At 39.5% G+C, this 27989-nt stretch overlaps 2 protein-coding genes across 5 annotated transcripts in view; one reads left to right on the forward strand and one right to left on the reverse strand.

Moving 5' to 3' along the window:
• Positions 1 to 27989, forward strand: part of Thnsl1 (threonine synthase like 1) — a 187790-nt gene that overhangs the window by 51684 nt on the left and 108117 nt on the right. The window contains exon 2 of one of the 2 annotated variants that reach the window (XM_046442257.2): positions 14841 to 14993. The gene's annotated coding sequence lies outside the window, so the exon portion shown is untranslated. Of the gene's footprint in view, positions 1 to 14840; positions 14994 to 20228; positions 20343 to 27989 lie in introns of those variants that run through there. The other variant, XM_058578603.1, reaches the window with a different exon arrangement.
• The window catches only part of Prtfdc1 (phosphoribosyl transferase domain containing 1), an 87428-nt gene that overhangs the window by 15692 nt on the left and 43747 nt on the right, over positions 1 to 27989 (reverse strand). For all 3 annotated transcript variants that reach the window (XM_046442264.2, XM_046442262.2, XM_046442263.2), the window contains exon 4: positions 2131 to 2196. In XM_046442264.2, coding sequence (XP_046298220.1) covers positions 2131 to 2196 — 66 coding nt within the window. The remainder of the gene's footprint in view (positions 1 to 2130; positions 2197 to 27989) is intronic.

The following is a 27989-nucleotide window of genomic DNA, read 5'->3' on the forward strand; positions in this document are numbered from 1 at the left end:
CCTGCTGGTTCTCAGACTAACAGTCAGCAAACTATAGCCTGTGGGCCAAATCTGGCCTTGCTGCCTGTTTTTGTAATTAAAGTTTTATTGGAATACAGACACATCCATTTGTTTCCATAGTGTCTAGATGGCTGCTTTATACTATAACAGCAGAGCTGAGCAATTTTAAGAGAAAATGGTGAAAATATTTACTATCTGGTCCTTTACAGAAAAAATTTGCTGATCTCTAACCTGAACTTTGAGTAGCATGGGTCAAGACTTGGGTGACAGCCAGGGAGATGAGAGGAGTGGACAGATTCAATATATTTGAAAGCATATGGTGTGGCCTGCATGGCTCATCTAGCATTCCCCTCTGATGGGAGCTGGGCACCCGGAACTTAGAGTCACTAAACTCGAGTTGCTGGGACAGTTGAGAACCTGGCTAATCAGTGTTGATTCATCTTAGAAATATTTACCTGGTGCATTCTAAGCCCAAGGAGTTCTATTTGGCACATATTTAAACATATATAGATGTGCACCTATCCATACACAGAGAGTGTAAAGGTACAGCTCAATGGTACCCAGGAACCTGGAAGAAATAATTTGTCATGTCAGCAGAAAATTAAAGTAGCTTCCTGGTTTTCCAACTCTTCTCCCTGAACATTCACAATCTCTGCTTTCCCACAGGGGTCTTTGCAGTATTCACAGGAGGAAATTACAAAGCACAGAGCTGTCACCCCTTCTGCTCACTCCATCCCTAGGAAGAAGCTATCCTTTCCTCCATCCATCCCCCAACCCCATCTCTTAAAGGGAATATCCAGTGCTCAGGAGGAAAATCACTTTAAAAAGGGAGGAGGGGGCACAATTCTATGTGCAATATTTTTTCTTGGCATTTACTGGGGACAGACCTCATAGCAAAAGCACAAGGCAAGATATTTCCCTTGTGTAATAAACCTGTAAGGTAATGTCACACAACAAAGTACTAAAGTGACTTACCATTTAAAGACCACACTCCAATATTGTATAAGGTTATGAATTTCTGGAAATTGCTTGGAGTATTTTAGCTTTCTAGGATATTATAGTAACATCAAATGATGGTCTGGCAATACATTAACATTATCAAGTTAACTCCAATTGCTATGGAACAAAATTTACTATTAGATGACAATTTAATACTTGGAGCTGCCAATGTTGTCTCCTGAGTAAGGGGAAGCAGGCTGTTTTGCAGTCAGAATCTTTGTGGTTCTGTGGCATTCCCATTATGATACATATTTTTTATTAAATGTGGTTGCTACTCTTTGTTTCCCATCTGGAGATTGTGTAACAATAACAACCACAAGTATGAGAGATTAAGCTTGTGTAATAGACTGATCCATTTGACTTAGAAAGCTGAATGTGTTCAGGGATAATGAATACAAGATAGGTCAGTACAGGTGAACAAAAACAAATTCTGCTTTGGTAGTGGCTTTCATTCACAGTAAATTTGCATTTCAAATCACATTTCACAAAGATCATCTGCTTTATGAAACAACTCTTCCTTCCAATTTAAGTATTTATGTCAGAATCCAAATAGTCTTTTCACTTCATAATTAGGTATTAGCAGCTTTGGAACTCCAAGTTAAAATTGGAAGTGGTTTTTTTTTTCCCCCATAATCTAATAGATTACTTTATACTATTAGGAGAAAAAAAAAGGCAAAGACCTAAAATTTGTGTTCTCAAGTTCTTTTTTCTTTTCTCCCTCAATTTTGCACATTTCAACAAACTTGTTTAAATGTTTTACTATGTAGTGCCTAGGTGTTGAGGCATAGAGTAGAGATAAAAAGCAGACAAATATTCAGAAACCTTCCTTTTCAGAAAGAAGATGCCTGAAAGGACAAGCAAGAACAGAGCAAGGAGGGCCAGGATTTTTGTTGTCTGAAATAAGACTGGAATTGGAAGCTTGGAGAAGGATTAGGTCTGCCTTGTGTCCTGGAAACCTTCTAAAAAACATGTTTTAGAAGGAAGAAGTCATTAAAAGGATTCACACATCTATTTGCATGAATTAGGAAACCCAGGAGAGTATCTGAAATGTATTGCAAGTGCTAACCTGAAATGAAGGTCACTGATATCCCCAGACATCAATGTGTACTGAGCAGAGTTACATTAACAAACCTTTCCAGCCAATGTTGAAAGATCCTCGCCTCCAATTATCTGCATCTCGCCCATGGATTGATCATTCTACAGAAAAAAAGAAGATGATGATAATATTTTATTGCAAAAAAAAAACCCCAAAAAACCTTTAAAGCATATTTCCCATGTACCCAGTGACTAGATTGCTTCTTACAAATACAGCGCAAATAGCTAGCACAGACTCATGGTTGCCTATGGTTACCAAGAGCCACTCTCCTGCACTGTGCTTGAGACAAAGCCTCTAATGACTGGCAGCCAGAGACTGAGCGTGGAGGGGGATGGAGAGCACAGAGGGAAAAAATAAACCAAATTTTGAAGTAAAACGTAATAAAAGGTGTTGGAACCTGTCCTGAGGCAGACAGAATTGGAGAAAACAGTCAGACTCTTGGACTTTACTGAGGTGGAGGGGGCTGGGGAAGCCCTAGGAGTGGTAAAGCAATGGTTAACAAGCCCTAGTTATGGCCCTGCGGTAGAAACCAATCAGATTCTGGTTCCCTGAGAGACGGAGGCCTCCTCTACTCCTTGCCCTTGGAGATCCAGCCCCTGATTTGATGTCAAGGGCAATTCTAACAGGCTGTGGAGCCGAGAAGTACTGCACTTAGACCTTCTGAATAAATGACTAAGCCTCAGGAAATTTCTGCAGTTCCGGGAACATAAAACCCAGAACCATACTTAGAAGACTTTTTAATTCAAATCCTCTTAGGATTTATGATTATTTGCTTTCACAATGTTTATGTATAGTACATTATCCTTCCCTAATAAAACCTCTTAAAACAAACAAAAATGGATTATTATATAGTGAAGATCACAACAGAACAGAGACAAAACAGGAAACAGAAGTGGTAACTTGTCTTCTGCCTCGATATAGACACACGTGAAAGGAACTGAAGCAGATAGACTCAGGCAGTCTGCCTCATGACCAAGCAAGAATGTGGTGATGTTGCAATTCCTCCATCCCAACAACAGCCTCCGGGCAAAGACAATATAGGCACCATATGTGCATCGCGCTGATCCAGGAAACTTCTTTGGTTATTGGTGTAAACAGTTGTTCCTTTTGCCAGTTCAGCCTTATCCTCCCTAGTCCTGGCAAGGAGGCCTTCCCTCTTTCCAGAGGAGTCCATTCCACACGGTTCTGTTAGGGCCACCTATGCAGGCCAACCAGCTATGCCCCAGGCTCTACTCAAACTTTTCCTTTCCAGCCACTTCCCTTAGGAATTTTCCTGGATTGGTTCAAATTAGATTCTGTCCCTTGCAACTAAGAATCATAGAATCTAGAGGTACAGTTACTTTGTCAGGCTATTGGTCATCTGGGAAGAGAAGATATAGCCAAACCACTAATTTGACAGTTTTGACAATGAAGCAACTTTTATCTTTTTACCCTTCTGATCAAAAGGGTGGGGGGAAAGACCTTAAAAGTTTTTTTTACTTCTACATGGTAAAGCATTTCTCCTTACTGCAGAGGACTGGAGCGAATGCTTATCCTACATCACCTAGTAGCGCATCCCGAAGGGGGCCCACTAAATTAGATTAAAACCAATCATCTTCTTACGGGAACTGATCTGAAAGGGAGAAAAGTCACAGAATATCCAAGATTCACTGATCCTTGGCTGTTTTTGAACAGGTGAATATGATCTTATATCCACAAGCAAGCAGTCAAACAGTGGTTAAGAACTTGTCAAAAATGTCAAAGAAAAACATTGCTTTATTAATTCTAGAGCAGCTGAGATACAGGACTTAACGTGCGTGGGAGGAATATCTGCATATTAGACCAAACTATGTTGTTACTAGCAGCAGGAAAAAATAAAATTTCAATACCTCCAGGGGACTGGGGTATACAGAACTGGATACAAGTACTAAACCACAAAGTTTAATGTAACCATGAGACTTACTCTGCCAGATCAGAGTAAATTTCACAATAATTCTACTGTTTTCATTTACATTCTATTGACTATGTATCTCCAATCAACTGGTTTTTATTTTTCATTTTTTTTAGTTTGTTAAAAACAAAAACTAGATATCAGAAAGCTAAATAATGTGTTCAAAGTTATACAGTTAGTATGTCATCAAGAAAGTCTTATTTACAAAGGCCTTCCATAGTCTCTTTCTAATATGTTCTAAGTATTAGATTTGTTGTTATTAACCCATCTGAAACTTATATCTTCTGAGAGTGGATATAGTTAATTATCTCAATATCATTTACTGAATTGTTTACTATTTTCCCTACTGGTTTGAAATGTCATTTTTATCATATCACGCTCTATGTAAGAGTGAGTTTCTATATTCTTCGGATCAAACATGCCTATTCTAACATTAATTAATCTGTCCAATGAATTAATGTAACTTTTCATTTTATTATAAATAGAAAATAATAATCTAACCTATCTATTCCAACACTCAGACTGTATTTTAAAAATTATCATAGCTTTCTAATATGTCTTAATACCTGGTAGGGTAAATCTCATTACTTTGTTGTTCTAAAAAACTGTCTTGGTTACTTTAATACTTTTTTCTTCCTGCCTGGTGGGTTGTTTTGAAGACAAAATGAATTCATCCATATGGAACCCTTAGAACTGAGCAGGACACATGGTCTGTGCTCAGCACACCAGACACTCAGTTTTACAGTTTAGATCTTAAGTGTCCCTGTGTGTTAAAGGTTTGGTTCCCCGTGTGGTATTATTAGGAGGTCGTGGAACCTTTAAGAGGTGGGGCCTAGTGGGAGGTCTTCAGGTCATCAGTGAGGCATGCCTTTTAAGGAGCTAGTGGGACCCCATTCCTTCCTCTTTCTTTCTTTCTTTCTCTTCGTGCTCATAAGATGAGCAGGCTTGCTTTGCCACATGCTCCCACCATGATGTGCTGCCTTACTACAGGCACCAAAGCAACAGGGCCAAATTATCGTGAACTGAAACCTCTAAAACTATGAGGTAAAATAAACCTCTTGTCTTTATAAGTTGACTGTCTCAGGTATTCATGATCATAATTGAAAGCTAATACACTCAGTAAATATGATTGATTAACTTCTTTCTATTCTCCCTTCCTACCCAGGGAAATGGGTAACTCCTTAGTCCTCCACAGGTACACCAGAGTTGGAGCTCCCTCGGTTCAATGATCCCATAAAAGCAAGCCTGTTGTCTCCTGCTGGGATGTGAAAGGGGACTTAAAGGTGCAGCCTCTCCATTCACAGCTTTCAACAAACTTCATTGCTCTCATTCCACTAGGCCCTCATCTAAGAACCTGGTGACTCCACCCCTGAGCCTTTCGGGAATTCTGGGGAGCCACTCCCCTACTGGTCATTGACATTCCCTCCAAAGACATTTAGAGAATCATTTGCTCAATTCTGCTGAGTCAGTGCTCTTCATTCATCAGTTTCACCTTTTAAGTAATGTTGATATCTCTTGTCCATGGAGGTTTTCTCCCTCTCCTTTTTGTCTTATTTTTTCACTTAGTTCAGTGGGGTTTCAGGAGGGAATGAAGTCAGTTGTATGTATCCAATCCTCTGTCTAACCATGATCTCTTTGTAATGGTTCAAAACTATCCTACATTCCTAAGATTGGTATTTATTTTAAACTTTTTTTTAAAAAAATGGTCCTGGGGATTGAACTGGGGTCTTGCATGTGCTAGACAAGCATTCTACCACTGAGCCACATGCCCAGCCCAATATCATTAGTTTTGATTTGATAATATTTTATTTTGGATTATTCATCTTTTTTTTTTTTTTGAGGGCAGTACTGGGGATTGAACTCAGGGGTACTCCATCACTGAGCTACATCCCCAGCCCTATTTTTTTGTAAAATTTTATTTAGAGACAGGGTCTATACTGAGTTGTTTAGTGCTTCACTTTTTGCTGCGGCTGGCTTTGAACTCACCATCCTCCTTATCTCAGCCTCCTGAGCCGCTGGGATTACAGGCGTGTGCCTATTCATCTATTTTCATAAGTAAGACTGGACTGCAATTTTCTTTTGCTCTCTTTGTGGATTTTTAGAGCCAAGTTGTGCTAGCCTCATGGAATAGATTGGGAGGTTTTGTCTTTTTTTTTTTTTTCCTGCTCTGGAAGAGTTTTTTAACAAATGGATTATCTGTTTCACTAAGGTTCTGTTCATCTCTAGTTTACAAATGAGGAAATTGAGACAACAAGGGTTTAGGAAGCCTTCCAAAGAGGTGCTAATAGTCAGTGAAGGAACCCAATCCATACTAGATTTGCCTGGCTTACATTATTCAGTTGTAACCTTATCCTTTCCCACCCCAATATTTCTAGAAAAAAGGAGCACCAAGTGAATGTATCTCTGAGAGTAGTGTGGAGATGGAGTGGGCCTGGCTGTAATAGTGAAATAAGGCACAATGACTGCAATGGCTAGGAGAAATCAACATCTTGAGAGAAATTCTGGTCCTTGAGGGTACACACTCAAGAAAATTCCTGCCATTTAGTTTAGACATCCTTGGAAGAAATATTTTGGAAATTACTAGTTTCGGAGATCTGATCTTTAGATACTGCATAGAACATGCCCAAACAGCCCAGCAGGTAAGACAGTTCCTTATATAGAGAATTTGGATAGTTTAGATAATGCTTAAAAAACTGAGGAAGAATAACTATTGTGAATATCATGTCCTTTTCCTTTCCTAGAAGAGAAAAACCAAACAAAATAAACAAACAAAAGAACCACTCTACTTTTTTTTTTTTTCTGGAGTCAGAGCTACTTGCTTCAAAATTGACATGCTCAAAAAAGCATTTTCAGTATTCTCCACCTCCAGAGACACCTTACCTTTGCTTCTCCTGCCCCTCACACCCTGCTATTCATCCTAAACCTTCCTCCTGTGCCTAGTGAAGTCACTGGTACTCTCTATCAAATGGACAGAGGTGCAACACAGAAACCCAAACATTTCATTGTAGAAGCTATAATGGGATGGGTACAGTGAGTGGGCACACCTGTAATCCCAGGGGCTCGGGAGGCCGAGGGAGGAGGATTGCAAGTTCAAATCCAGCCTCAGCAACTTAGTGAGGCACTTGGCAACTCAGTGAGACTCTGTCTCAAAATAAAATATAAAAAGGGCTGGGGATGTGACTCAGTGGTTAAGAGCCTCTGGGTTCAATCCCCAGTTACCCACTCCCCCAAAAGAAGAAGCTTTAATGATCAAACTGGAGAGCTTCTAATTAAAATGTTGCAAAGGCTCAAACTGATTTAAAAAACAAACAAACAACAACAACAACAACAACAACAACAAAACTCAGAACATTGGATACCAAGCAAGATAATCAGACAGGTGAATTGGTTTCAGTTTCCCCAGCTGTCCAAGTAGTGGTTGGTGTAGGACATGACTCTTGGCTGGGTCCCTTAGTCCTTTAAACTGCCTAGGGTAACAATGTACAGAGAGAAGAACAATGTACAGAGGGGCTACCTTGTTTGTACTGGGTCCTTGCTTTAGCAGCTCCACTTGTCTCTGTTGTGTTTATTAGATTCAGAGGAAGACACTGGACAGGAATGTTCTGCTACCAAAATAACTAACTAAATAAATTTGAAAACTATCATGCTAAAGTTTCTCCTCTCCACCCCAAAAGTGACTTACCTTCTTTTCTATTTTCTGTTCACTTAAATCTTTTTGATCTGACATCACTTTTGCTTTTCAGCTAATTCTTACTATCTCTGCAGAGTGAATCACGAGAAAGGAGAATATGGAGATAAAGAGAAGAATGAGTTGGTGTCCATATATCCTGGGACCTGAATGTCTGGGTTCCTGGCCACAACTCCACCTTTCATTAGGTATATGACCTTGAGGAAGTGATTTAAACTCTCAGGGTTTTAGTTTCTATGTAGAAAAGAGTATATTCATAGTCTCTACCTCAGAGGATTATTGGGAGGATTAAATGAATTAATATGTATTAAGCACTCAAGAAAGGCCTGGCACTCTTCTACTTTGTGAACAGTACACAAAGTATGTCTTGACTTCTTGCCATCTACCTTTGGTCTTAGAAATAGGCACATCTGCTTTGTTTCCTAACCTTGGCTTTGTGACTTGTTCTTTGTTCATTCACACAGCACACTGCAAATACATATAAGCCACGTTCTCTGTGGTTGGGGTTTACTGTGTCTGATGGCAACACAGGAGGCACATGGTTAAGAAGGACTGATGTACTTCCAGTGCCACTCTGTATCATGGCTATTGCCTTGTTGGGAAAAGCCCATCTCTGTGTTTCCTTGGGGTTTCTCAGAGACTGCCTGGTTCCCACACTGCAATGTCTGATACTTTTCAAGTGGACCATTTGATGGGTATAATTGCCATCATTTTCACTTGGCTGTTTTCATCAATAGACAGAAGCCACCTGGAGATCAGGCTGTGACCCATTTTTGTACTTAGCAGCATGTATCAGATTCATGTTGGTCATTCTAAAGAGCCACGGGTAGTCAGAACACAGAGTTGACTGGAAATGCTCTACAAGATGGTGGTAGGTGGGCTAAGGCTATATCTCGGTGTTAGAATGTGTGCCGAGCATGCACAAAGCCCTGGGCCTGATCCCCCTGCACTGCATTAAAAAGGGAGACTGGGAGTGTAGTTCAGAACATGTACAAGGCCCGGGGTTCAGTTTCCAGCACTGCAGAATAAAAAAGGAAAGATGGCAATGGAAGATATTGGATAGGAAAGGAGCATGGGTGGCCTAGTTCCTGATATTTTCCAGTCCCAGCTACATTTTCAATTTGGGGATCATAACATTCTTCCCTAAAAAATCTATCACTTAAGAAAATTTAAAATAGATTTATGCTACTTGTCAACAAAAAAACCTCGACTAAGATAGAACTCTAATTTGTAAGAAAAGTCATAAATATGCATAGATTCTGATAATTACAGAGTTACCCATTCCTTGTGACTACCATGGGCTACGGTAGGCCCTGGGAGTGCCAGCACCCAACACACTGTTCTGTCTCCATGTTCTTGCTCATGCCACATCCTGCCATCTTTCTCCACATGGGCAATTTCTTACTGTTTCTTTAAGACTTAGTTTTGGCATCTTCTCTTCTAGGAAGTTTTCCTGGAATCCCCTGGACTTCATCTGCGCCTGTGTCCCAATAACACTCTATGCATATCTGGATGTTAACAAACCATGACTGAAAATTTCTCTGAATGTAGCAATTGCCAGGGGAAGGAAAAGTTCCAGCACTGCTGCCTATTTCCATCGGAACTGTCTCCCCTGTGGCTGGCACTTTGTCTCATTCAGTGTGTGTTGAGCCTTCCTGAAGCACCTGAGCATACATGTTCAGTACATTTTTAATTCTTCTGCCCCTACCCACTTTAAATGTGAAGTGTTTGCAAGCAGCCCTTGATTTTTCTTGTTTTAAGTTCTTATCCAAGAATTCTGAAGGAAGCTTATTGCTCAAAGGGAGACAGAGGGAAAAAAAACCCTCAAAATTAAAAAAAAAATACATAGGAGATAATATCTGTGAAGAATTGAGGATGGCCTGGCATGATGGTGCATGCCTATAAACCCAGCAGCTCAGGAGGCTGGGGCAGGAGGATTGCGAGTTCAAAGGTGGTCAGCAAAAGCGAGGTGCTAAGCAGCTCAGTGAGACCCTGTCTCTAAATCAAATATAAAATAGGGCTGGGGATGTGGCTTAGTGGTCAAGTGACCCTGAGTTCAATCCCTGGTACCCACTCCCCTCAAAAAGTTGAGGAACAGAAACAAGGCTGACTTGAGCCTCATGGAAGATGGGAAGATGAATAACACAGATCTTCCTCTGTTATACCTGAGTGATTTCCATTTACTTATATATCATTATTCTCATTATTGTTATTTCATTACCTTTCTTCCCAATCTCCTTAATATTTTTGAAACTTAAATGCAAAAAAACTGTGAATTTTAAACATTAAAATATGGAAGTATGAATTATTGATATTTTAATATCAGTAATTACATTGGCTGATTCATAAAGGATGCAGTTTTAAAGACAGACTAGCATTTTTAACCAGAAAAACTATACCTATGTTAGTGTGTACAATTCAGTTCATTGGAAAGTATGCATCCAATTTGCACTCCCTGACTTTGGTGTGCCTAACTTTGCAAAATCGATGTGAATTTCTGCAACAACAAAAATGGCTTTCTGCTTAGTGACAATGATTTATTAGTGTATTGTGATTGGTATTCTGCTCCACCCCGTCTCCAAGAGGGTACTGGTTAGCTGAAAGTAATCCCCACCCAACAAAGAAAGGCTCTTTTCTTTATGAGAAATAAAGGGATGTTGGATCAAGAAGGGATCACAATGATATGAAGAGGATATAGGCTGATAGGAAGAATGAAGGGTCACCATGAAAGAGGAAAAAAAAGCGGAGGAGGGGAGCAGAATGGGCTTCGCTTCGATTTTGTTCTAAAAGACCCCAGGAAAAAGGAAACTCAGTTTAAAAACAGATTCGGAGACTTTGCTTCACATGCACTTTTCTTGAAACCTTGAAGCAGGATATCCTTCTGTTTTGAACCTTGGTATGAACTTCTTGTTTTGATTTAAATTATGTTTTTCAATCATGGAGCAGGACAAACAAGCTGAGCCTCTTGACACATCGGAATGACCCTGAAGACTTCAGTCAAGTCTGTGTTTTAAAATGTAGATGGCCATGGGCCAGTGGTGACTCTTTCTGGAAAGACCACTTTCTGTGCCCAATTTCCCCACTTGATAACCCAGGGAAGAATTCTTTCAAAAATAACCAGATGAACATTGTTGTTCAACAGCAATGAAATTTTAAACCAGCTCTCAGGAACTTGTTAAGAGTGCTAGGGAAAGAAATGGTGATCAGGAAGGGTCAAAGGAGGGAACTAGAGGCAGAGCCGTGCTGGGAAACATCTAGGACACACACCACGTTTTGGCACCAGACTAGATCTATCCTCATTCCCACCCAACTTTAGTCTGGGTCCAAAAAGTTCAGCTCTGCGTGTCATTTCTCACTTAAACTATATCTAAAGATGACCATGCCAGCAAAATGAAAGTCCAATTTTGTCACAGCAATGGGCAATCACCCCCAAAACCAGATCAGAGGGACCCTCCATATCATAAATTCCAAAACATAAAGGCGTCTTTTTACTTTGAAATTCTGTAACAGATTGAGCTAATGGGAGCTGGACAGGAGGGACATGTGTGTTGAAATGGGCCTCTCCCCTTCTCGCAGAGCCAAGTTTGTGGCTGATGGGGTGGTGGTGGAGAAAAGAAACACCTACCTGAGGTAGGCCAGACAGAGGGAACAATATTTTCCAAATGGCCACCCTAAATCACCCAGGGAAGATGTCCTAACAGGCCAGGTTCCCCAGATAATGGAGTTCCCTCCTGCTTTGGCTCATTGGGCACAGTCTTGGAATCCAGGCATAGAGGAGAAGAACCTAGCTGCCCTCAGACCCCTGAGGAGTGGAGGACTTTGGAGGATAAAATCCTGTATAGGCTCATTGATTCTGAATCCCATCCTGGGTTTGGTGGGTCCAGTCCCCACCCATGAGCCCTGGTCTTCAGCTTATGCCCCACTCTTCCCAGCAGATGCATGGCTCCCTTCATGCTTGAAACCTGTGGGGATGAACCCTGCACCTTCAGTTAGTTTCTAGGTCAGGGGATCTGGGCAGAAAAATAAACCCGGGACCCTGGGCAAGGTTACTTAACATTTGGGGTAACATTGATATGCCTAGAGCAAGAATAGATGCAGATAAGTTTGCCCTGGCACATCAATGTTAGGACCAAGCCTGACTGTTAGAATCAAGAGCTGAGCACTTATTAAGTACCAGGCACATCACTATCCTGAATCCTAAAACAAGCCTATGAAGTGTGATCCAGCAATTGTAGTCCTTGGTATTTATCCAAATGAGTTGAAATCTTATCTGCATTAAACAAACAAACAAAACAAAACACTCATAGATGTTTGGAGCAGCTCTATTCATAAATTGCTAAAATGTAGAAGCAAGATATCCTTCAAAATATGGATGGAAAAATAAACTGTGACACATCCCGACTGTGGACTATTATTCAGCACTAATAAAAAATAAGCTATTGAGTCATGAAAATAAACAAAGGAAATATAAATGCATAATACAAAGTAAAAGAAGCCAATCTAAAAAGGCTACATACTGTATGAATCCAAATATGTGACATTCTGGAAAAGGCAAAACTATGGAGACAGTAAAAATAAAATCAGTGGTTACCAGGAGCTGGCGGGGAGAGAAATGAGGGAATAAGTAGGTCCCAGAGGATTTTTAGGACATTAAAACAATGCTCTATGATACAATATAGTGGATACATGTCATACAATTGTCCATACCCATAGAACCTACCACATCAAAAATGAACCCTAATGTAAACTATGGTCTCTGGATGAATGACATGTCAGTGTAGGCTCACTGTTTATAAGGAACACACCACTCTAGTGCAGGATGTTGACAAGGGGGAGGCTGTGTATAGGAAAGGGTGGGGGATATTCTAAAACATAGTCTGTTTCTTTAAAAAATCCTATGAGGTATCAGGTACTATTATCACCTTAAATGTTAAGTAACTTTGCCCAAGGTCCCACAGCTAGAATGTGATGTTACTGAAGCCAGAGATGAGATTAAGGAGTATCCCCACCCCCGCGCCACCTGCCCTGGTGAACTGGTTCCAAAGCCTCCACCTGACCAGCACATTCTACAGCTTCTCTCTTGGTTCTGATTACAGTCTGCCTTTCCATGTGACTGGACACTATATTCCCTCTCCTTCAGAGCTTCCTAATGTGCATGTCACCTGAGCAGACTGTGACTATGTAAGTCTTGGTGGGGCCCAAGAGTCTGCAATTCAACAGGTAATTGGGATGCTGCAGGTCCACAGGCCACCCTCGGAGTGGCCATAGTTGATTCCACTCATGCCAATTTGCTGGCTAAATTCGGAATACACCCTGCATCTTATCATGTTTATACCCTGCTGGTGCTCCCCTCTCCACCCAGAATGTCTCTCTGCCACATCTCTGCCTGTCAAAACCATAATCACACTGAGACACCCAAATTAAGGTTTACTTCATTACAAACCACTGAACTCTACCCACCCCTACTGTCAGTCAAAATTGATTCCTCCGCCAACCTGCTTCCTTCTCATTTAGCACCAATTATGCAGTGTTCGTTACTTCTTGCTCACATTAGTTACTTCCTGTTCATCATACATGCATCGCTTCGGCTGCACCTTGAGGCGAGGGACTTTATATCTGCCTTCCCTACCGGTTCCTCAACACTGAGTAGCCTGGCTTTGACTTTAATTCACTCCTGTGCTCACCCCCTTTTCTTTTATGAAAAATAAAAGAGAAAAGCCAATTCAATAAATATCAGGTCTTAGTGAACAAAGCACTTTCTAGATGGCATTTCAGTTGAACCTCAGAACAATTCAAAAGGGTGGGTGTCACGGTCCCCAATCTATAGAAGAGGGGTCTAGTATCAGGGAGTGTAAGTAAAGGGCAGGGCAAGATCTGAGCCTATCTCCATTACTACACCATATTCTTTTCTATATACTAGGCATCAATGTATTCATTCTTATATCTTGGTAAACTATAAAGTAAAATAATACATTTAATATACATCTAGAATGCTGTGGTATGTCTATGAAACTCAAAACAATCAGACTTAAAACTAGTCAATGATTTTTAGATTAAATGCAATCACAGAAAAAAGGAATTATTATTAATGACTGACTTAACCAATTAAGCACTGGAATACTTTAGTAAAGTTACTTAACTTCTCACACGGGCCTGATATGATCTGAATGTTTGTATTCCTCCCCACATTTATGTGTTAAAACCTTACCTCAAATGGGATGATACTAAAAAGTGGTCCTTTTGAGGTGACAAGATCATGAAGGCAGAGCCCTCATGAATAAAAAGAGATACTGGAAGGGGCAAGGTAGCAGTGAGAAGGTACCGTCTAGGAACCAGAAATCAATCTGCAGGTGCCTCTATCTGGGACTTCCGGCTTCCAGAACTGTGAGATATAAATTTCTGTTGTTTATAAGCCACTCCATCTATGGTATTTTGTTGTAGCAATCTGAACAGACTAAGACAGTTCCTTACCTACTTCTCAAGTTAAAGTAAGGAGCAAATTACCAATATGTGTAAATGCTATGAAAAAATGTAACAAACTTTCCAAGTGCAAAAAAGAATTATTAATGTTATCTTTATGCATAATACAGAGCTAAAGGGAAAAGGCAATTTATGTGAAATATACTCAAAATAGGAAACTGGGGGAAGGCCAAATAACAAGTGTTTCATCTCCTGTTATTATTTTTAGATTTATGGTCTTTGGTTGAGCTTCTCCGGGTTTCTAATGAGACATGAACAATATATAAGAAGGTCAGAGAGTAGAATGCTTCTAGAACTACCTTTCATTTTTCAGAATAAGAAAAGATGGTTTATTTGATGTAGGCATGTTGATTGGCAGTGCAGGCTTGCAAATTCCTTCAGTATTAAGTCATGTCTTCAAAACTGGGTGGGGCGCTGAGTTATTAAATTTTTTCTTTTCCTCTGGAGGCCAGGGCTTGGAAAGCTGAAGGCTACATGTGAAATGAGTTGGGTGGTCTCGGGAAAATTCTGTGTAAACAGCATTGCTCATCTAAAAGTAGCACCAAACACTGCACATCTGTCTGTCCATATTATCCAAGCAAAATCTGGACTCCATTAATGTGCCTGAAGAATAAATTATTCTCTAATAAATGTTTTTGTAATCGCAGTGAAAAGGAAGCTTCAGGACACCAAAGGAAATGAGACTGTTGTACCAATGTGTTGGCGGAAGCCTGGAAGAGGAGTGGGAGAAGGAAGGAGACCACAGCTGTGTCTGACTTAGAAGGGCTGGACCTTCTATAAAACGGGAAAGGTGGTTCCTGGTAAGTGGCTCCTGTATGGTGCTTAGTGTAGCATGCCAGCGAGAAATGCAAAGTGCCCTTGAGAGGCAGACTCTGCTCTTGGCTTTGTGTAATAATCTAAGAACAGCACCTCAAATAGACATTCAGTGGAGTCTACTGACCAGATACCCTCTGTGTTGTGAAGGTCAAGAACGACCACAGGCTATGGCTTAATAAGGGCACCTGGGCTGTATTGTTTGTGCATCCAGGTATTGTTAGTACATAAAATGCCTACTGCCTTCTGCCCCTATCAAATATGTGTTGTCATTGGCTGATGAGCACAAGGTCCTTCGTTTTATATAGAGGGAAGGAGAAGTTTAATTGAGTCAGGAGTGGCTGGGAAGAGAGAACAGGAGGATAAAGGGACCTATAGACTCCTTTTGTGCTGTCTCCTTTTACAATAAACTGATTGAGCTACTTTCATCAGAGACTGGAAGATTTTGAGAGAGATTGCCAGGTGCGGTGGCACATACCTGTGATCCACCTTGATCCACCTGTAATCCCAGGGACTCAGGGGGCTGAGGTAGGAGGATCCCAAGTTTGAGGTCTTCTTCAGTAACTTAGTGAGACCCTAAGCAACTTAGTGAGATCCTTTCTCAAAATTAAAAAAAAAAAAAAGGTTGGGGGGGGTGCTGGGGATGTAGTTCTGTGATTATGTGCCCCTGGATTCACTCCACGGTACCAAAAAAAAAAAAAATTGAGAGATTAAAACCAGAAATAAGGTATGTTCAGTATGTTCAGGACAATTTGGGGCCCCTTGCTTTTGTGGGAAACCCAGCTCTGCCCTCGTGTCAGAGGACTGGCAGCTTTGCAAGAATTCTTGTCACAGACGTGGTCACAACAATAGGCACTGTCAAGCAAAGATTTCACAAATGACCCAGATGAGACTCCTCAGGCAGAAACATAGAAAGCGGGAGCTGCAGTGGGGACTGGTAGAGAAGGTGGCAGGTATTTGGTGGTAACTGCAGCTCACACATGTGAGGACCCATTTGAGGACCCTGAGAATCACTGTTTGATTGGGAAGGTGGGAAAAGTTCAACCAAAATCAGTGTAGTTTGGGCATGCCCATAAATGGATCCAATTTTGTATTTACTGACTTATAACAAAGGCCAAAGGTTAATGCTACATGAAAGATGACATTGAATTTTAGAATTTCAGGTGTTCACTCTTATATGATCTTCCTTTGATTATGTAAAATTCATTTCCTCTAAAATTCAATGATATCCTTAACATAATGGGATTTGTGAAACTACTTCCTGATTGGAAGCTTGTCTTTAAATTAAATCATCAATTAATTTACTTTGCAATGCTGGGTGATGAACCCAAGGCCTCATGTATGTTAGGCAGGTGCTCTACCTCTGAGCTATATCTTCAGCTCATATTTTCTCATTTCAAAACATTTGAAGAAAAAAAACTTTACTATTGTTGTAGTTTGAGCATTTCATTATACTTTGGATAAGTCCCTGTGACTTCTGCTACTTGCCAAGATAGATTAACAAAAAACAGATTTACCCTCTTTCCTCCCAAAACAAGAAAAATAGAAATCTATGAGACAGGCAACAATTGACAGCAATTTTTGAGAGACAGAAATGAGTGGCCTCTTGATTACTCCAGCTTATTGTCTTCATAGAGCTTTCAGGCCACAACATAGGGAAGGAGAACCCAGGCAGTTCCCACAGACTGTCTTTGTGGAGGAGACAGAGCTGAGAATCCAGGAGAATCAAGATGGCTGGAATTTGGAGGACGCAGTACCAGAGAGGAGAGAGCTGACCAGAAAGAGAATTCAGCAAAGTGCTCAGCAGACTGGCTGATGCATATGAGGAAATGAAGCCTAGGAAAGAACACCCCAGCCCCCAAAGGATTGGAAGAAACAGGACTTGATACAAACAGGCTCCAGAATAATGCTTCTTCCCATGAGTACAGTACTCTGGAAGGTCTTGCCCCAGTAAGGAAGAAGAATAAGCCCTAGAGAGAGGATATGCTAAGGACCCACCTAACAAATCAAAGAAGCAAAATCTAAAAGCATCAAATTACTTCCAAGTAACTTAACTGCTACCTAAACAAGGTTCAAAAATATTTATAGGAATAAGACAATATGTATCTGTCAAAATGCATATGAATATATGCTCATCCTCACTGATTATTAAAGAACTGCAAATCAAAAACCACAAGATAGCTGGACACGGTGGCCCACACCTTTAATTCCAGTAGCTCGGGAGGCTGAGTAAGGAGGATGGCAAGCTCAAAACCAGTCTCTGTAAATTAGTGAGGCCCTAAGCAACTCAGTGGGACCCTGTCTTTAAATAAAAATACAAAAAAGGACTGGGGATGTGGTTCAGTGCTCCTGAGTTCAATCCCTGGTACAAAAAAAACAGACAAAAACCCCACAAGATATCACCTCATGCCCATTAAGATGGCTACTTTTTTAAAAAGTGGAAAAAAAAAAACCCAGAAAAATAACAAGTGTTGATAATGGATGCAGAGAAATAGAATGCCTGTGCACTATTGGAGGTCATGTAAAATGCTGCAGCCTTTGTGGCAAACAGAAGGGAGGTTCCTCGACAATAAAAATACTCTATCATATTATCCAGAAATCCTATTTCTGGGTATCTTTCCAAAAGATATGAAAGCAGGATGTCAAAGAGGTATCTGCCCACCCACCCATTATTCATAATAGCCAAAGAGGGAACTCAAATATCTATCAATGGATGAACAGATAAACAAAATGGGACAAACGTCTATAATGGAATATTAGGAATATTATTCAACCTTAACAAAGAAGGAAATCCTGTCACACGTCACAAGGATGAACTCTGAGGACATTATGCTTAGTGAAATATGCCAATCACAAAAAGATACTTACATACATTATCTGAGGTGGGTAAACTTAGAGAAACAAAAAGAAGATTGTAGTTTCTTGGAACTCTGAAGAGAGGGAAATGGAGAATTGCTATTCAGTGGGTAGAGTTCCAGTATTGCAAGGTGAAAAAATTCTAGAGATCTGTTGCACAACCACATGAATACCCTCAACATGATTAAATTATGTAATGAAAAACAATTACAATGTTAAATTTTATGTTGCCTGGGTTTCTTTTTAGCACAATTAAACATGATTTTAAAAATTCACTCCACATCAAAATACAATTCACAATGTTTGATGTCCAGTGAACGATTACCAGGCACACAGAGGTAAGAAAATGAGGAGAGGAATCAATCCATCCCATCGTAACTGACCCAGAACTGACCCAGTTGTTGGAATTAGAAGACAAGGACACTAAAACAGTTATTAGAATTGCATTCTGAGTGTTCAAACAACCACATCGAGAACTGCCATGTGACAGGAATGTGACAGGAATGGTGGGCAGGCCCGCGGCTGACAGTCAAAAATAAACAGGGACCTCAGTCACGTGACCTCAGGAAAATGAATTCAGCCAACAACCGGAAGGACCTTTGTAGCAGATATGTTCCCTGATTGAATTTGTTTGGATGCAGCCAGCTGACAACCTTGAGTTCAGCCTTGGGAGACCCTGAGCAGAGGCCCCGGCTCCACTATGCCAGATTTCTGTCTCATGAAAACTGTGACATAATAAAAGTTTTTTGTCTTAATACATTCAGTTTGTGGAGATTGGTCATGCAGGAAAAGCAAAGGAATACAACTGGAGAGGATTCATTGCAGACTAGACACTGCAGAAGAAATGATTCGTGAGCCAGAGAAGAGAAATAGAACCAGCAAAATGGAACACACAGAGAAAAAGAATGTTAAAAAATAAAAAAAGATCTTCAGTGAGCTGTGGGATAACTTCAAGATGTGGCCCGATGTATAATGAGAATTCCTGGGAAAGGGAAGGGGTGAAGAAAACTATCAGAAGAAAAAATGGCTATAAAATTTCCAAATTTGATGACAAGTATAAATCTACAGATCCAAGAAGCTCAATGGAGCCCAAGGACAAGTCACGTGAAGAAAACTATGTCAATCCATAAAATCCACGACAGTAGACTTTTGGCTAAAAATAATACAAGTGATAAGGTAGTGAAGCAACACATTTAAAGTACTGAAAAGAAGATCGCCAACCCAGAAGTATTTACATAGCAAAGATACTGTTCGCAACTGAAGGTGAAATAAAGAACATTTCAGACAAAAGCTGAAGTAATTCATCACCAATAAATAGGCACTACAAAAAATGTTATAGGAAAAAAATCTCAGGCAGAAGGAAAACCATAGCAGAAGGAAATTATGGATATGCTTAAAGGAATGAAGAGCTTCAGAAATGATAATTACACATAAATGATTCTTCTCATAAATCTCTTTTTTAAAACAAATTTTTAATTTGAAAACAGTTTTAAACTTAGAGAAAAGAATCAATGTTAGTACAAAGGGTTGCTGTAAACCCCTCCCCAGTTTTCTCTACTTAAAACAGTCTTACATGACTGTGGTACATTTTGCCACAATTAAGGGACTAACATTGATATACTATTACTTCCATTTCTCTTTCAGTCAGATGTCTGTTAAAAAGACAGATAGTTATAGGATCAAAATTTGGGTGGATTAACTGTGTACATATTGGAGAAAGAAAACTCACTTAAAATTCAAACAATTCAGAAGGAAACTATCCAAACTTAACAAAAAAGAAAAAAAAAGTTTTATGGGCCCATGTCTTAGTAAATAGTAATATATATTAATAAAGTCTTTGAAAACACTGATTCTTTTCATTTTCTTTCTTTCATTTTTTTTTAAGTTTTTTTAAAGATGGACACAATATATTTACTTTATTTATTTTTATGTGGTGCGGAGGATCTAACCCAGGGCCTCACATGTGTGAGGCAAGCGCTCTACCACTGAGCTATAACCCCAATCTTATAACTAGAAGAATATAAGTTTCATTAATTATAATAATGCTACTACGAATAATAACTAACCTAACCTTCATGGTGATGGATTTTACTTAATTGATTAAATAAATGATAGAACCGGAATGTGAACCTAGGCCTCCCACATAGCAAAGTCCTCATGATTGATCATTATGTTCAACTTTAGGCAAGTGATTCAATCAATTCTAATCAACTTGGCAACGGTCCGTGGTCAAAAACTTACCCCCACAGGCTCCTAACTTATCATGTCTATTGGAAATACCATAGGGCAAGACAGAGGAAAAACAAAGCTGCCTGCCTCCTGATAACATTTCTGTGGCCCTCAGAGGAAGGATTAAAATAGGGCAGCTCTGCTAGTCTTTGGCTGTTGGAAGCTTACGCTGTGAGTCATGCTCTTGCAACTCTGCCTCCGAGGACACTGACTACTTAACCTTTACCCAGAGACTCCCCATAGGAGGCAAGGTGGGTTTGCTCTGTCACGGTCATATGCAGTGTGTGTGTTTTCTACTTCATGCTGTTCAGGGTTCTATGAAAGCACCTTGGGATCAATCCAGGCTTGTGGATGAGGCCAAGTGGCCAACACTGGGTTCCTACTTGGCTGTATCCAGAGATGCCTCATTTTGAGGTTTTATGAAAAATGTCACTTAAAAGGTTTCAGTGCTGAAAGAAATTTAAAAACCATCAGCCTCGTAGGAGACACCGTGTAGTGTGAAGACTGTGGCTTTGGAGCTTGACAACTTGGGTTCAACCAGGTTGTGCTACTTATATACTGCATGCCTTGGGCACATTAACTCTTCTGAGCCTCAAATATAGCCTGGCCCTGGATGGGCATCAGAAAATGGTAGTGATGAGCTGGAGGAGGATCAGGTTAAAATTCAGAAAGAGAAGGCGAAATGCTTGTGGTTCGTGAGCTGAATAGGACTTGGGGTCTGGCTTCCTCTGGGTTTGAAATAAACAGAGAGGGGCTTACTTGTTATACAAGGTAAGTCTTCTAAAATCATAAAACCTCATGTGCCCTAGCAAAAAGTCTGTTCCTCTCTCATATAAGTGTGAAAACTAAGGTCTAGGGAAGTTATGCCTTGTATCAAATTTAAACTGGAAACCTGTATCCTATGAGCCACGATACTTCTATATTTCTGTAGGGTTTTTTTTTCTTTCTTCTGGGAATTTTTAAACTTTCTTATGCAAATAAATAAAGTAGTTTCCTATGTTTGAGTCAGAGTATGTGGGAGGTAGTGCACAGGAGGCCTGGTGTAAGCTTAGGGAAATAGTCCAGTTCTGGAATAAAAGTGAAAGGAAACCTAAAATCCTGGGAGGAGGGGAGAGAGAGAGGGCGGAAGGTGGGGTAGGGGAGGGAGCTGATTAAAAGATGAAAATCAATATTATAATGCAATTTTAAAACTCATCACAATAATAATTTAGTATGAACCTGTTATATAAAAAAAGTTCTCACATAGTTTTCAGGCCACTTCAAGTTATGCAACACATATTTAATCTAAAAATAAAAGTAGTTCTTCCCCTTTCTTTCTTTCCCTGCAATGACACAGTGAAAATTCTCCAGCCTCCGCTGACCCTGACCCTTGTTACATTGTCACATTATGCTCATATCACATAAATACACGCAAGTCCTGGAAAACAGGAGTCTGGAATTCAATAGCAGGTGCTCTGAAGTCTTTAATTACGAAAAGTGGCCTGCCTTTGCTCAAAGCCTCCTCCTGAGAATCCCAGAGTTCATAAAGACCATCTTCTGACGTTGTCATGCTAGTTTTAGTCCCTTCCCAGTGGGGGGGGGGGGAGAAAAAGCAAATGTGCCTATTTGAAACCACCACAGAGGAAAGACAGGGTCATTCACACCTTCATGAGACGCACTAGGTAGTCCAGCACGGAAGACCCATCAGAAAGGGAAAGAGTGTCAAAATGTGTCCTGTGGAATCCAAGTCATTGCAAACACACAACAAAAGGACAAACTACTGTAGGCATTAAGATAAATAAATAAAAGTGAGAACCCTGCAAGTTAAAAGAAAGTCTCCTCCTTGGAGAAGGTTAAAGGGCTTTTCAATCCCCCACCAGCCAAGCAAAATAAAGCAAAAATACTCCTGTTACCTGCTCTTATTTCTTAGGATGTTTTCTTGATAGCATTTTACCCCCCCTCCCATCAGAATGAAGAAGGCTGTTAGTACTTTGGATCAAAATTAGGCAATGTGATGTTTTGAGAAAACTCCTTGATGGCAGGAAACCCTGTTAGCATTTTGATAGAGTGAGTCAGTCAGCAATAGAGGCATTCAGTGAAATGATAACATGACACTCTAGAACTTGATGGAAATCCAGGGCTTCTCTGTAAGAATGACCTGTTTTTCCCAAGAAGTGCAAACTAAAAAATAACAAAAAACCCCAATGAGTTGGCACTTTCTCCCTGTAAAATTGAGAAACAAATTAAAGAAATAGAGTGATAATATCTGGAGGTGGTGACAACATGAAAAACAAACACTTTTCCAAACTGACTGTTGGAAATACACATTAAATACGAATGCTTTGCAGGGAAATCTGGTGATAATGTATCAAAAACTTTCATTACATTTTTGGCTTTAGGAGCAAGTTTAATAAATGTGCCCAACATTATGAATAAGGATTTTTATCACAGCATTACTTAAGATGCAAGAAGATTTTAAGCAGTCTAAATATATGGGAGTAAATACTGAAAAAAATCTGTAAATATATGCAAATAAGGGAATGCTTACTAGTCATTGAAAATGATATTGTAAAGTACTCTTTTTGATATGTGTCTAACTCAGGATTTTCTCGGGTACATGTGATAGGATTCTCATTTAAACTACTTTAAATGGAAAGATGATTGATTAAAAGGAAGAGTTGAACAACCAAGCTTAGGAAGGCAGGATGCCAGATAGTTTGAGCGACAGGGACACTCTAGAAACAGGGATGCAGACAACTCTTCTTTTTTCTCTGCTTCTACTCCATTTCCAAACTCACATTCTAACCAGGAGGAAAGGCTTTCTCATTCTAAACTTCAGTGTGAAAAATTCTAAGACTTGATTGGTCTGACTTGTATCATATGCCTACACCTTGGACCAATCATTGGTAACTGTGAGCTATAATGATTAGCCAATCTTGTATTGGATATGGTTGCAGACTGAATATTTTTTCTCCTAAAATGCATATGCTGAAATCCTAATCCCCAATGTGACACAATAAGGAGATAGGGTTGCTAGAAGGTAATGAAGGCATCTACAATTCATAAAAAGCTCTCACGAGAATCCAACCATGCCCGGTACCTCGCCTCAAGAACAGTGAGAAATAAATTTCTGTTGTTCATAAACCACCCAGTCTATGGTATTTTGTTATGGCAGTCTTAACAAATATTAGGCTGCTAAACAGAGTACTTAGAACAAAGGACCAGCTACCCTTTTATCAACTGCTGTGTTCTAGCGGGTCACATGGTCAGGTCCATTATGGAAATTGCTGGGACCCAGGAAGTCAATCTGTGTCTGCCACAACTTTAGTTGACAATAGCATTTGTCAACTTTCCACAATAGTTTGACTCAGTCTTCTTGTGAGGTTAAAGAACAACTCCGTTTTCCTTTAGAGCAAGCAAAGGAATTCCTTTATGACCATGTGGTTAGGAAGTGATCTATGATAAAATGGGTTGGGATTATACTTTTGGAGCTGTACATGACCGTTAGCAGCCATGCTGTTTGTGTGGGGCCAGGCAGAATGAGCTGTTACTCCTGACAAAAGATAATATCCTCCACAAAACCTAGGTGGTAAGAACTGGCTAGAGGAAACACTTATCTATCAGATTAAAATCTAATAGAGCATTTTGAATATATACTGAATTCAAACTAACCAGAAAGTGGACTATATTGTGCTATCATTAGAGACACCCTATTTGAACCATGTGTTTTAGAAAGAGAAAATACAACATAACTCTCTAAAATCCACATTTTCAAGACAATAGAGACAGATGACTATGACAAATGATGGTCATTTTAAACATATTACCACAATAATACAATGCCCTAATTCAGTTACAGAATAGCTGACAATGTTGCAGGAAGTCTTTTGAATTGCACAATAATGCTCTTTTTTTGTAGATTTTCTTTATTATCAACATGGGCATCTGTAGACTCTACTGGTATTGGGGATTTAGGAAGTTGGTAGAAAGTGGATTTAAATGAACTCAGATTTCATTTAGGAAGAAAGTAATAGATATGTAGGGACTGCTAGTTAGAAACCGGTTAAAAATCAATTAGAAACACTTAAAGTCACTCTATCCTGCTGATCCATAGGTAGACTTCCACAGCTCACCTAATTTACTAATGCAACCTAACTCTCCTTTATGAAACCCCCCTCCTTTATTGGATACCATTTCCCATATTGTTCAGTGAAGAGAAGTATTTATCTCTCCAGAAATTTTCTTCCAAATACAAATTCTGGTGAACACCTAAATGAACACAGGGCAGATGGTGAGAAACAGAACATTGCACTAGTATGGGTACTCAGGGCCACTCTCCTGGGGATGTGTGGTTTACAGAGCTGAGAGGAAATAAAAAGGCCACACAAAGCCTGTGGCTCTGTGGCTGCTGATTATATAACCTAGGCAACTTGGAATTCTTGCATCTGAATTTTTCACATCAACTTTTGCAGCCCCAAAAGTTGCCCTTGAACTCATGCAATTTAATGGAAAGGGAACACCTCAGACCCTTCTAGAATCTTGAGTGGAGACAGAAATAGAAGGAATTTGCCAACTAATTTTGTGAGAATAACTTGATAAAAAACAAAATCAAGAGCTGGGGAGATAGCTCAGTGGTAAAGCATCTTCCTAGCATTCATGAGGCCCTAAGTTCAATCCCCATCACCACATAAAAAATAAACAACAATAAAAAAGATGATATTTAAAACAAAACAAAACCAAAAAACTCTGGCATGAGTAGTTCTTTATTCTTTTATATGTTCTCATCAAATTCATTCATTGAATAAAAAAATCATACAAACCAAGTCACTTATCAATATAGTAATATTTGGAAGCCAGTTCATGTGAATTTTAGTTCCTACATTTTATACATTGTTATTTTTAGAATTAAAAAATAACAAATATCTAGATTAAGAGCAGTTTACAATGACTCAGGATGAATATTTCATATAAATATAAAGTCTTGGCATAAAGACTCCATTTAAAGGCTGGGGCTATGGCTCAGTGGCCGAGGGCTTGCCTCATACATATGAGGCACTGGGTTTGATCCTCAGCACCACATAAAAATAAAAATAAACAAAATAAAGATATTGTGTCCATGTATAACTAAAAAAATATTTTAAAAAGAGACTGCATTTTCCAGAAAGGAAATTATTTCATAGCAACTTGTCACTAACAGGTGTTTGAAATTAGAGTTTTCAGTTTTTTATATGAAGGTTGTAACTCACACTAACCAAGTTCAAAGGAATGATAACTCAGAAATCAAAGTCGACTATTAGAAATATGCCTAATTTTCTAAAATTCTTCAGAATTCTATGCCTCAGATAGCATCACAATTTAACAGAACATTATATCTTGGTTTCTTTATGAATCTATGTATCACAGGCCACAGTTAAAATTTGTCTATTGGGCTGGGGCTGTAGCTCAGTGGCAGAGTTCTTGCCTAGCATGCATGAGGCACTGAGTTCGATCCTCAGCACCACATAAAAATAAACAAATAAAATAAAGGCGTTCTGTTAATCTACAACTACAAAAAAATTAAAAATAAAATGCTTCTATTGCTCAAGTGCCATGCCAGGCTCTTGCTTCTTGTTTCTTGAATGGCCATGCAGGATAAGATCAAATCAGTCAGAAAGAGGGAACCTGCAACCATGTAAGAAAGAAACTTAATGGGTGTTTCTTGGTTGGCATAATGTCAGCAATTAGAAGAGTAAAAGAAATTGAGTAGGCATGGAAACACATGTTGTCATCATGGAATGAAAATAGAAGTTATAGATGGAAAGTTGCTTTTAAGAAGAAATGACTACTAAGGCCTCACTTCACTAAATCGAATATATATTTTTTAAAGCCCAAACAGCACAACTTCATTTTTAATTTTTCACATGTTGTACTGGTCAGGCATCGAATTAAAGTTAATGTTTCATCACTCTGCATTTGCAGTGAATTTCTCAACCCGGACACATATGAGTATCCAACTCCCCAACAGATGGACTAAAGACAGGGTGACTTGTTACAGATACCCACCCACAAGGGCCAAAGCCTCAGAATTTCATTACAATCTCACTACAATTGCCCTCAACATCTGTCTATGAATTGGGTTGTTAGGAGGTGGCTGGGAGCAGTGAAGAGGGCTGTGTTCAGTTAGATCCCCTCCCTGCACAGCTGGCATTACTATTAGCAATGAAAACTGCTGCAGTGAAGGGGTGAAAGAACAAGGCTTGGTGGCTTAGAGCAATAGATGGATTACTCATCAAAGCTGCCAGTTTAGCTGGATGGGAGAAGGACAGAGATTGCCCAGGAATTTTTTTTTTCCTTAATCTTTAAATTGCTCTTTTGGAAAGCAACAATTCACATTCTAGTTAGGCATTAATGCCTGCCTGGCTTGATTGGCCAACTAATAGAGCTGTGGACCGATGCCAACAGCTCACTATTGTGGCGCCCCAGTTTATTTTTATCTGCTCCATGGCCACAGACTGCACCCTTAACTCCAGTAGGTCATCCTGATAAAAAAAAAATGAATGTCTGTTGCAACCTTAGATCAGGAATGAATTCTAGTAATTGTCCAGTTCTGTCCTTTTATAGATAAGAGGCCCGATGAACTTCTGTCCAAGTCTAGAATCTACACCTTATCAATTCCAATCCAGTGCACATTGTCTATTTTAGGAAAGGAGATTTTTCCTAGGTGTTCCAGAGGAAGTTGACTTTTACATTTTCCTTCATGCTTAGACCAAAGAGAAAGACATTGATGCACAGAAATCTTTCTTCTCTCACCACAAGTGACAAGGGACAAAGAATCAATTCTTATGAGCAAAAGCAAACAATGTATACTAACAAGAGTAGCTCAGTTCTTTCTCCCTCACTCTCTTGGTACTGACATAATTGTTGGCTACGATATTCATTCATTTACTCTTTCAATAAATATCTGTTGATTTTAAGAAGGCTATAAAAGGTGGAGTAGATTATTTGGCACAAATTTTCTCCTATAAACAGAATAACAGATATAGAGATTGTTGTGGGAAAAGAGAATTGGATCATTCTCCCATACTTAGTAACTAATTAAGCATGTTTTATAAGTTGAAGACTAATAAAGCAAATAGTTGGTAGCATACCATTTGTTAAATTTTCCTAGGTGCTCCAGAGGAAGTGGGTTCACTTGGTAAAAAATTTATTGAGCTGTACATTTCTTTGATTCGGTTACTTTTTGATATGCATGTCACATGTCAATACAAAGGTTATGTAAACAATAGGAAGTAAGTAACAGGCACAATCTTAGTTCTTGACGAGTTTTAATTTTAATGCAATCATCCTATAATGTTTACTAAAAACGGAACTCCTGAAAGAACATAAAGCCTAGAAAATTCACAGGATTGGTTTTGGCAGAAGCAAGAATAGGAACTGATTTTCCTGGTTTAATATTCTTTCCATTCTGTGCTTCCTCAAATGTCAGCAGTGTGATGTTCTGCATGGGGCCACCTCTGACGAAGGTTGCTGAGAAAAATGTACCATTTATTTTTCTCTGACCTTGTACTAGTCTTTCTATATTGTAAACTGTAACTTTTAGTCTTTGGATTAAATAAACTGTAAAGTTCTGAGATTTAACAGAGATGCCTCAATTTGATAAAGCTTATCTGATAGGAATAAAGGAGGTTGCCTCCATGTCCTGAGTGGGCTTCAAATTTACACCATCAAGATTCTCTTTGGTTAGAAATCTGCAGCTCTAAGAGTTTCCTTAGCGTTTTCGAAGTTAACAAAAGCTAGTCTGGGGAAGTACCCACTTTTGTTGTTGTTTGCTGTGTTAGGGATGGAACCCAGGGCCTCCTGCATGCTGAGCAAATGTTTTACCACTAAGTAATACCCCAGCCCTGGGAAGAATCCACTTCTGGGAATAGGTCACGCTACCA

This window comes from Marmota monax, unplaced genomic scaffold (genome assembly GCF_021218885.2).
Source record: "Marmota monax isolate L192 unplaced genomic scaffold, Marmota_monax_Labrador192_F-V1.1 WCK01_AAM20220418_F8-fsc00072, whole genome shotgun sequence".
NCBI classification, from domain to species: Eukaryota; Metazoa; Chordata; class Mammalia; order Rodentia; family Sciuridae; genus Marmota; species Marmota monax.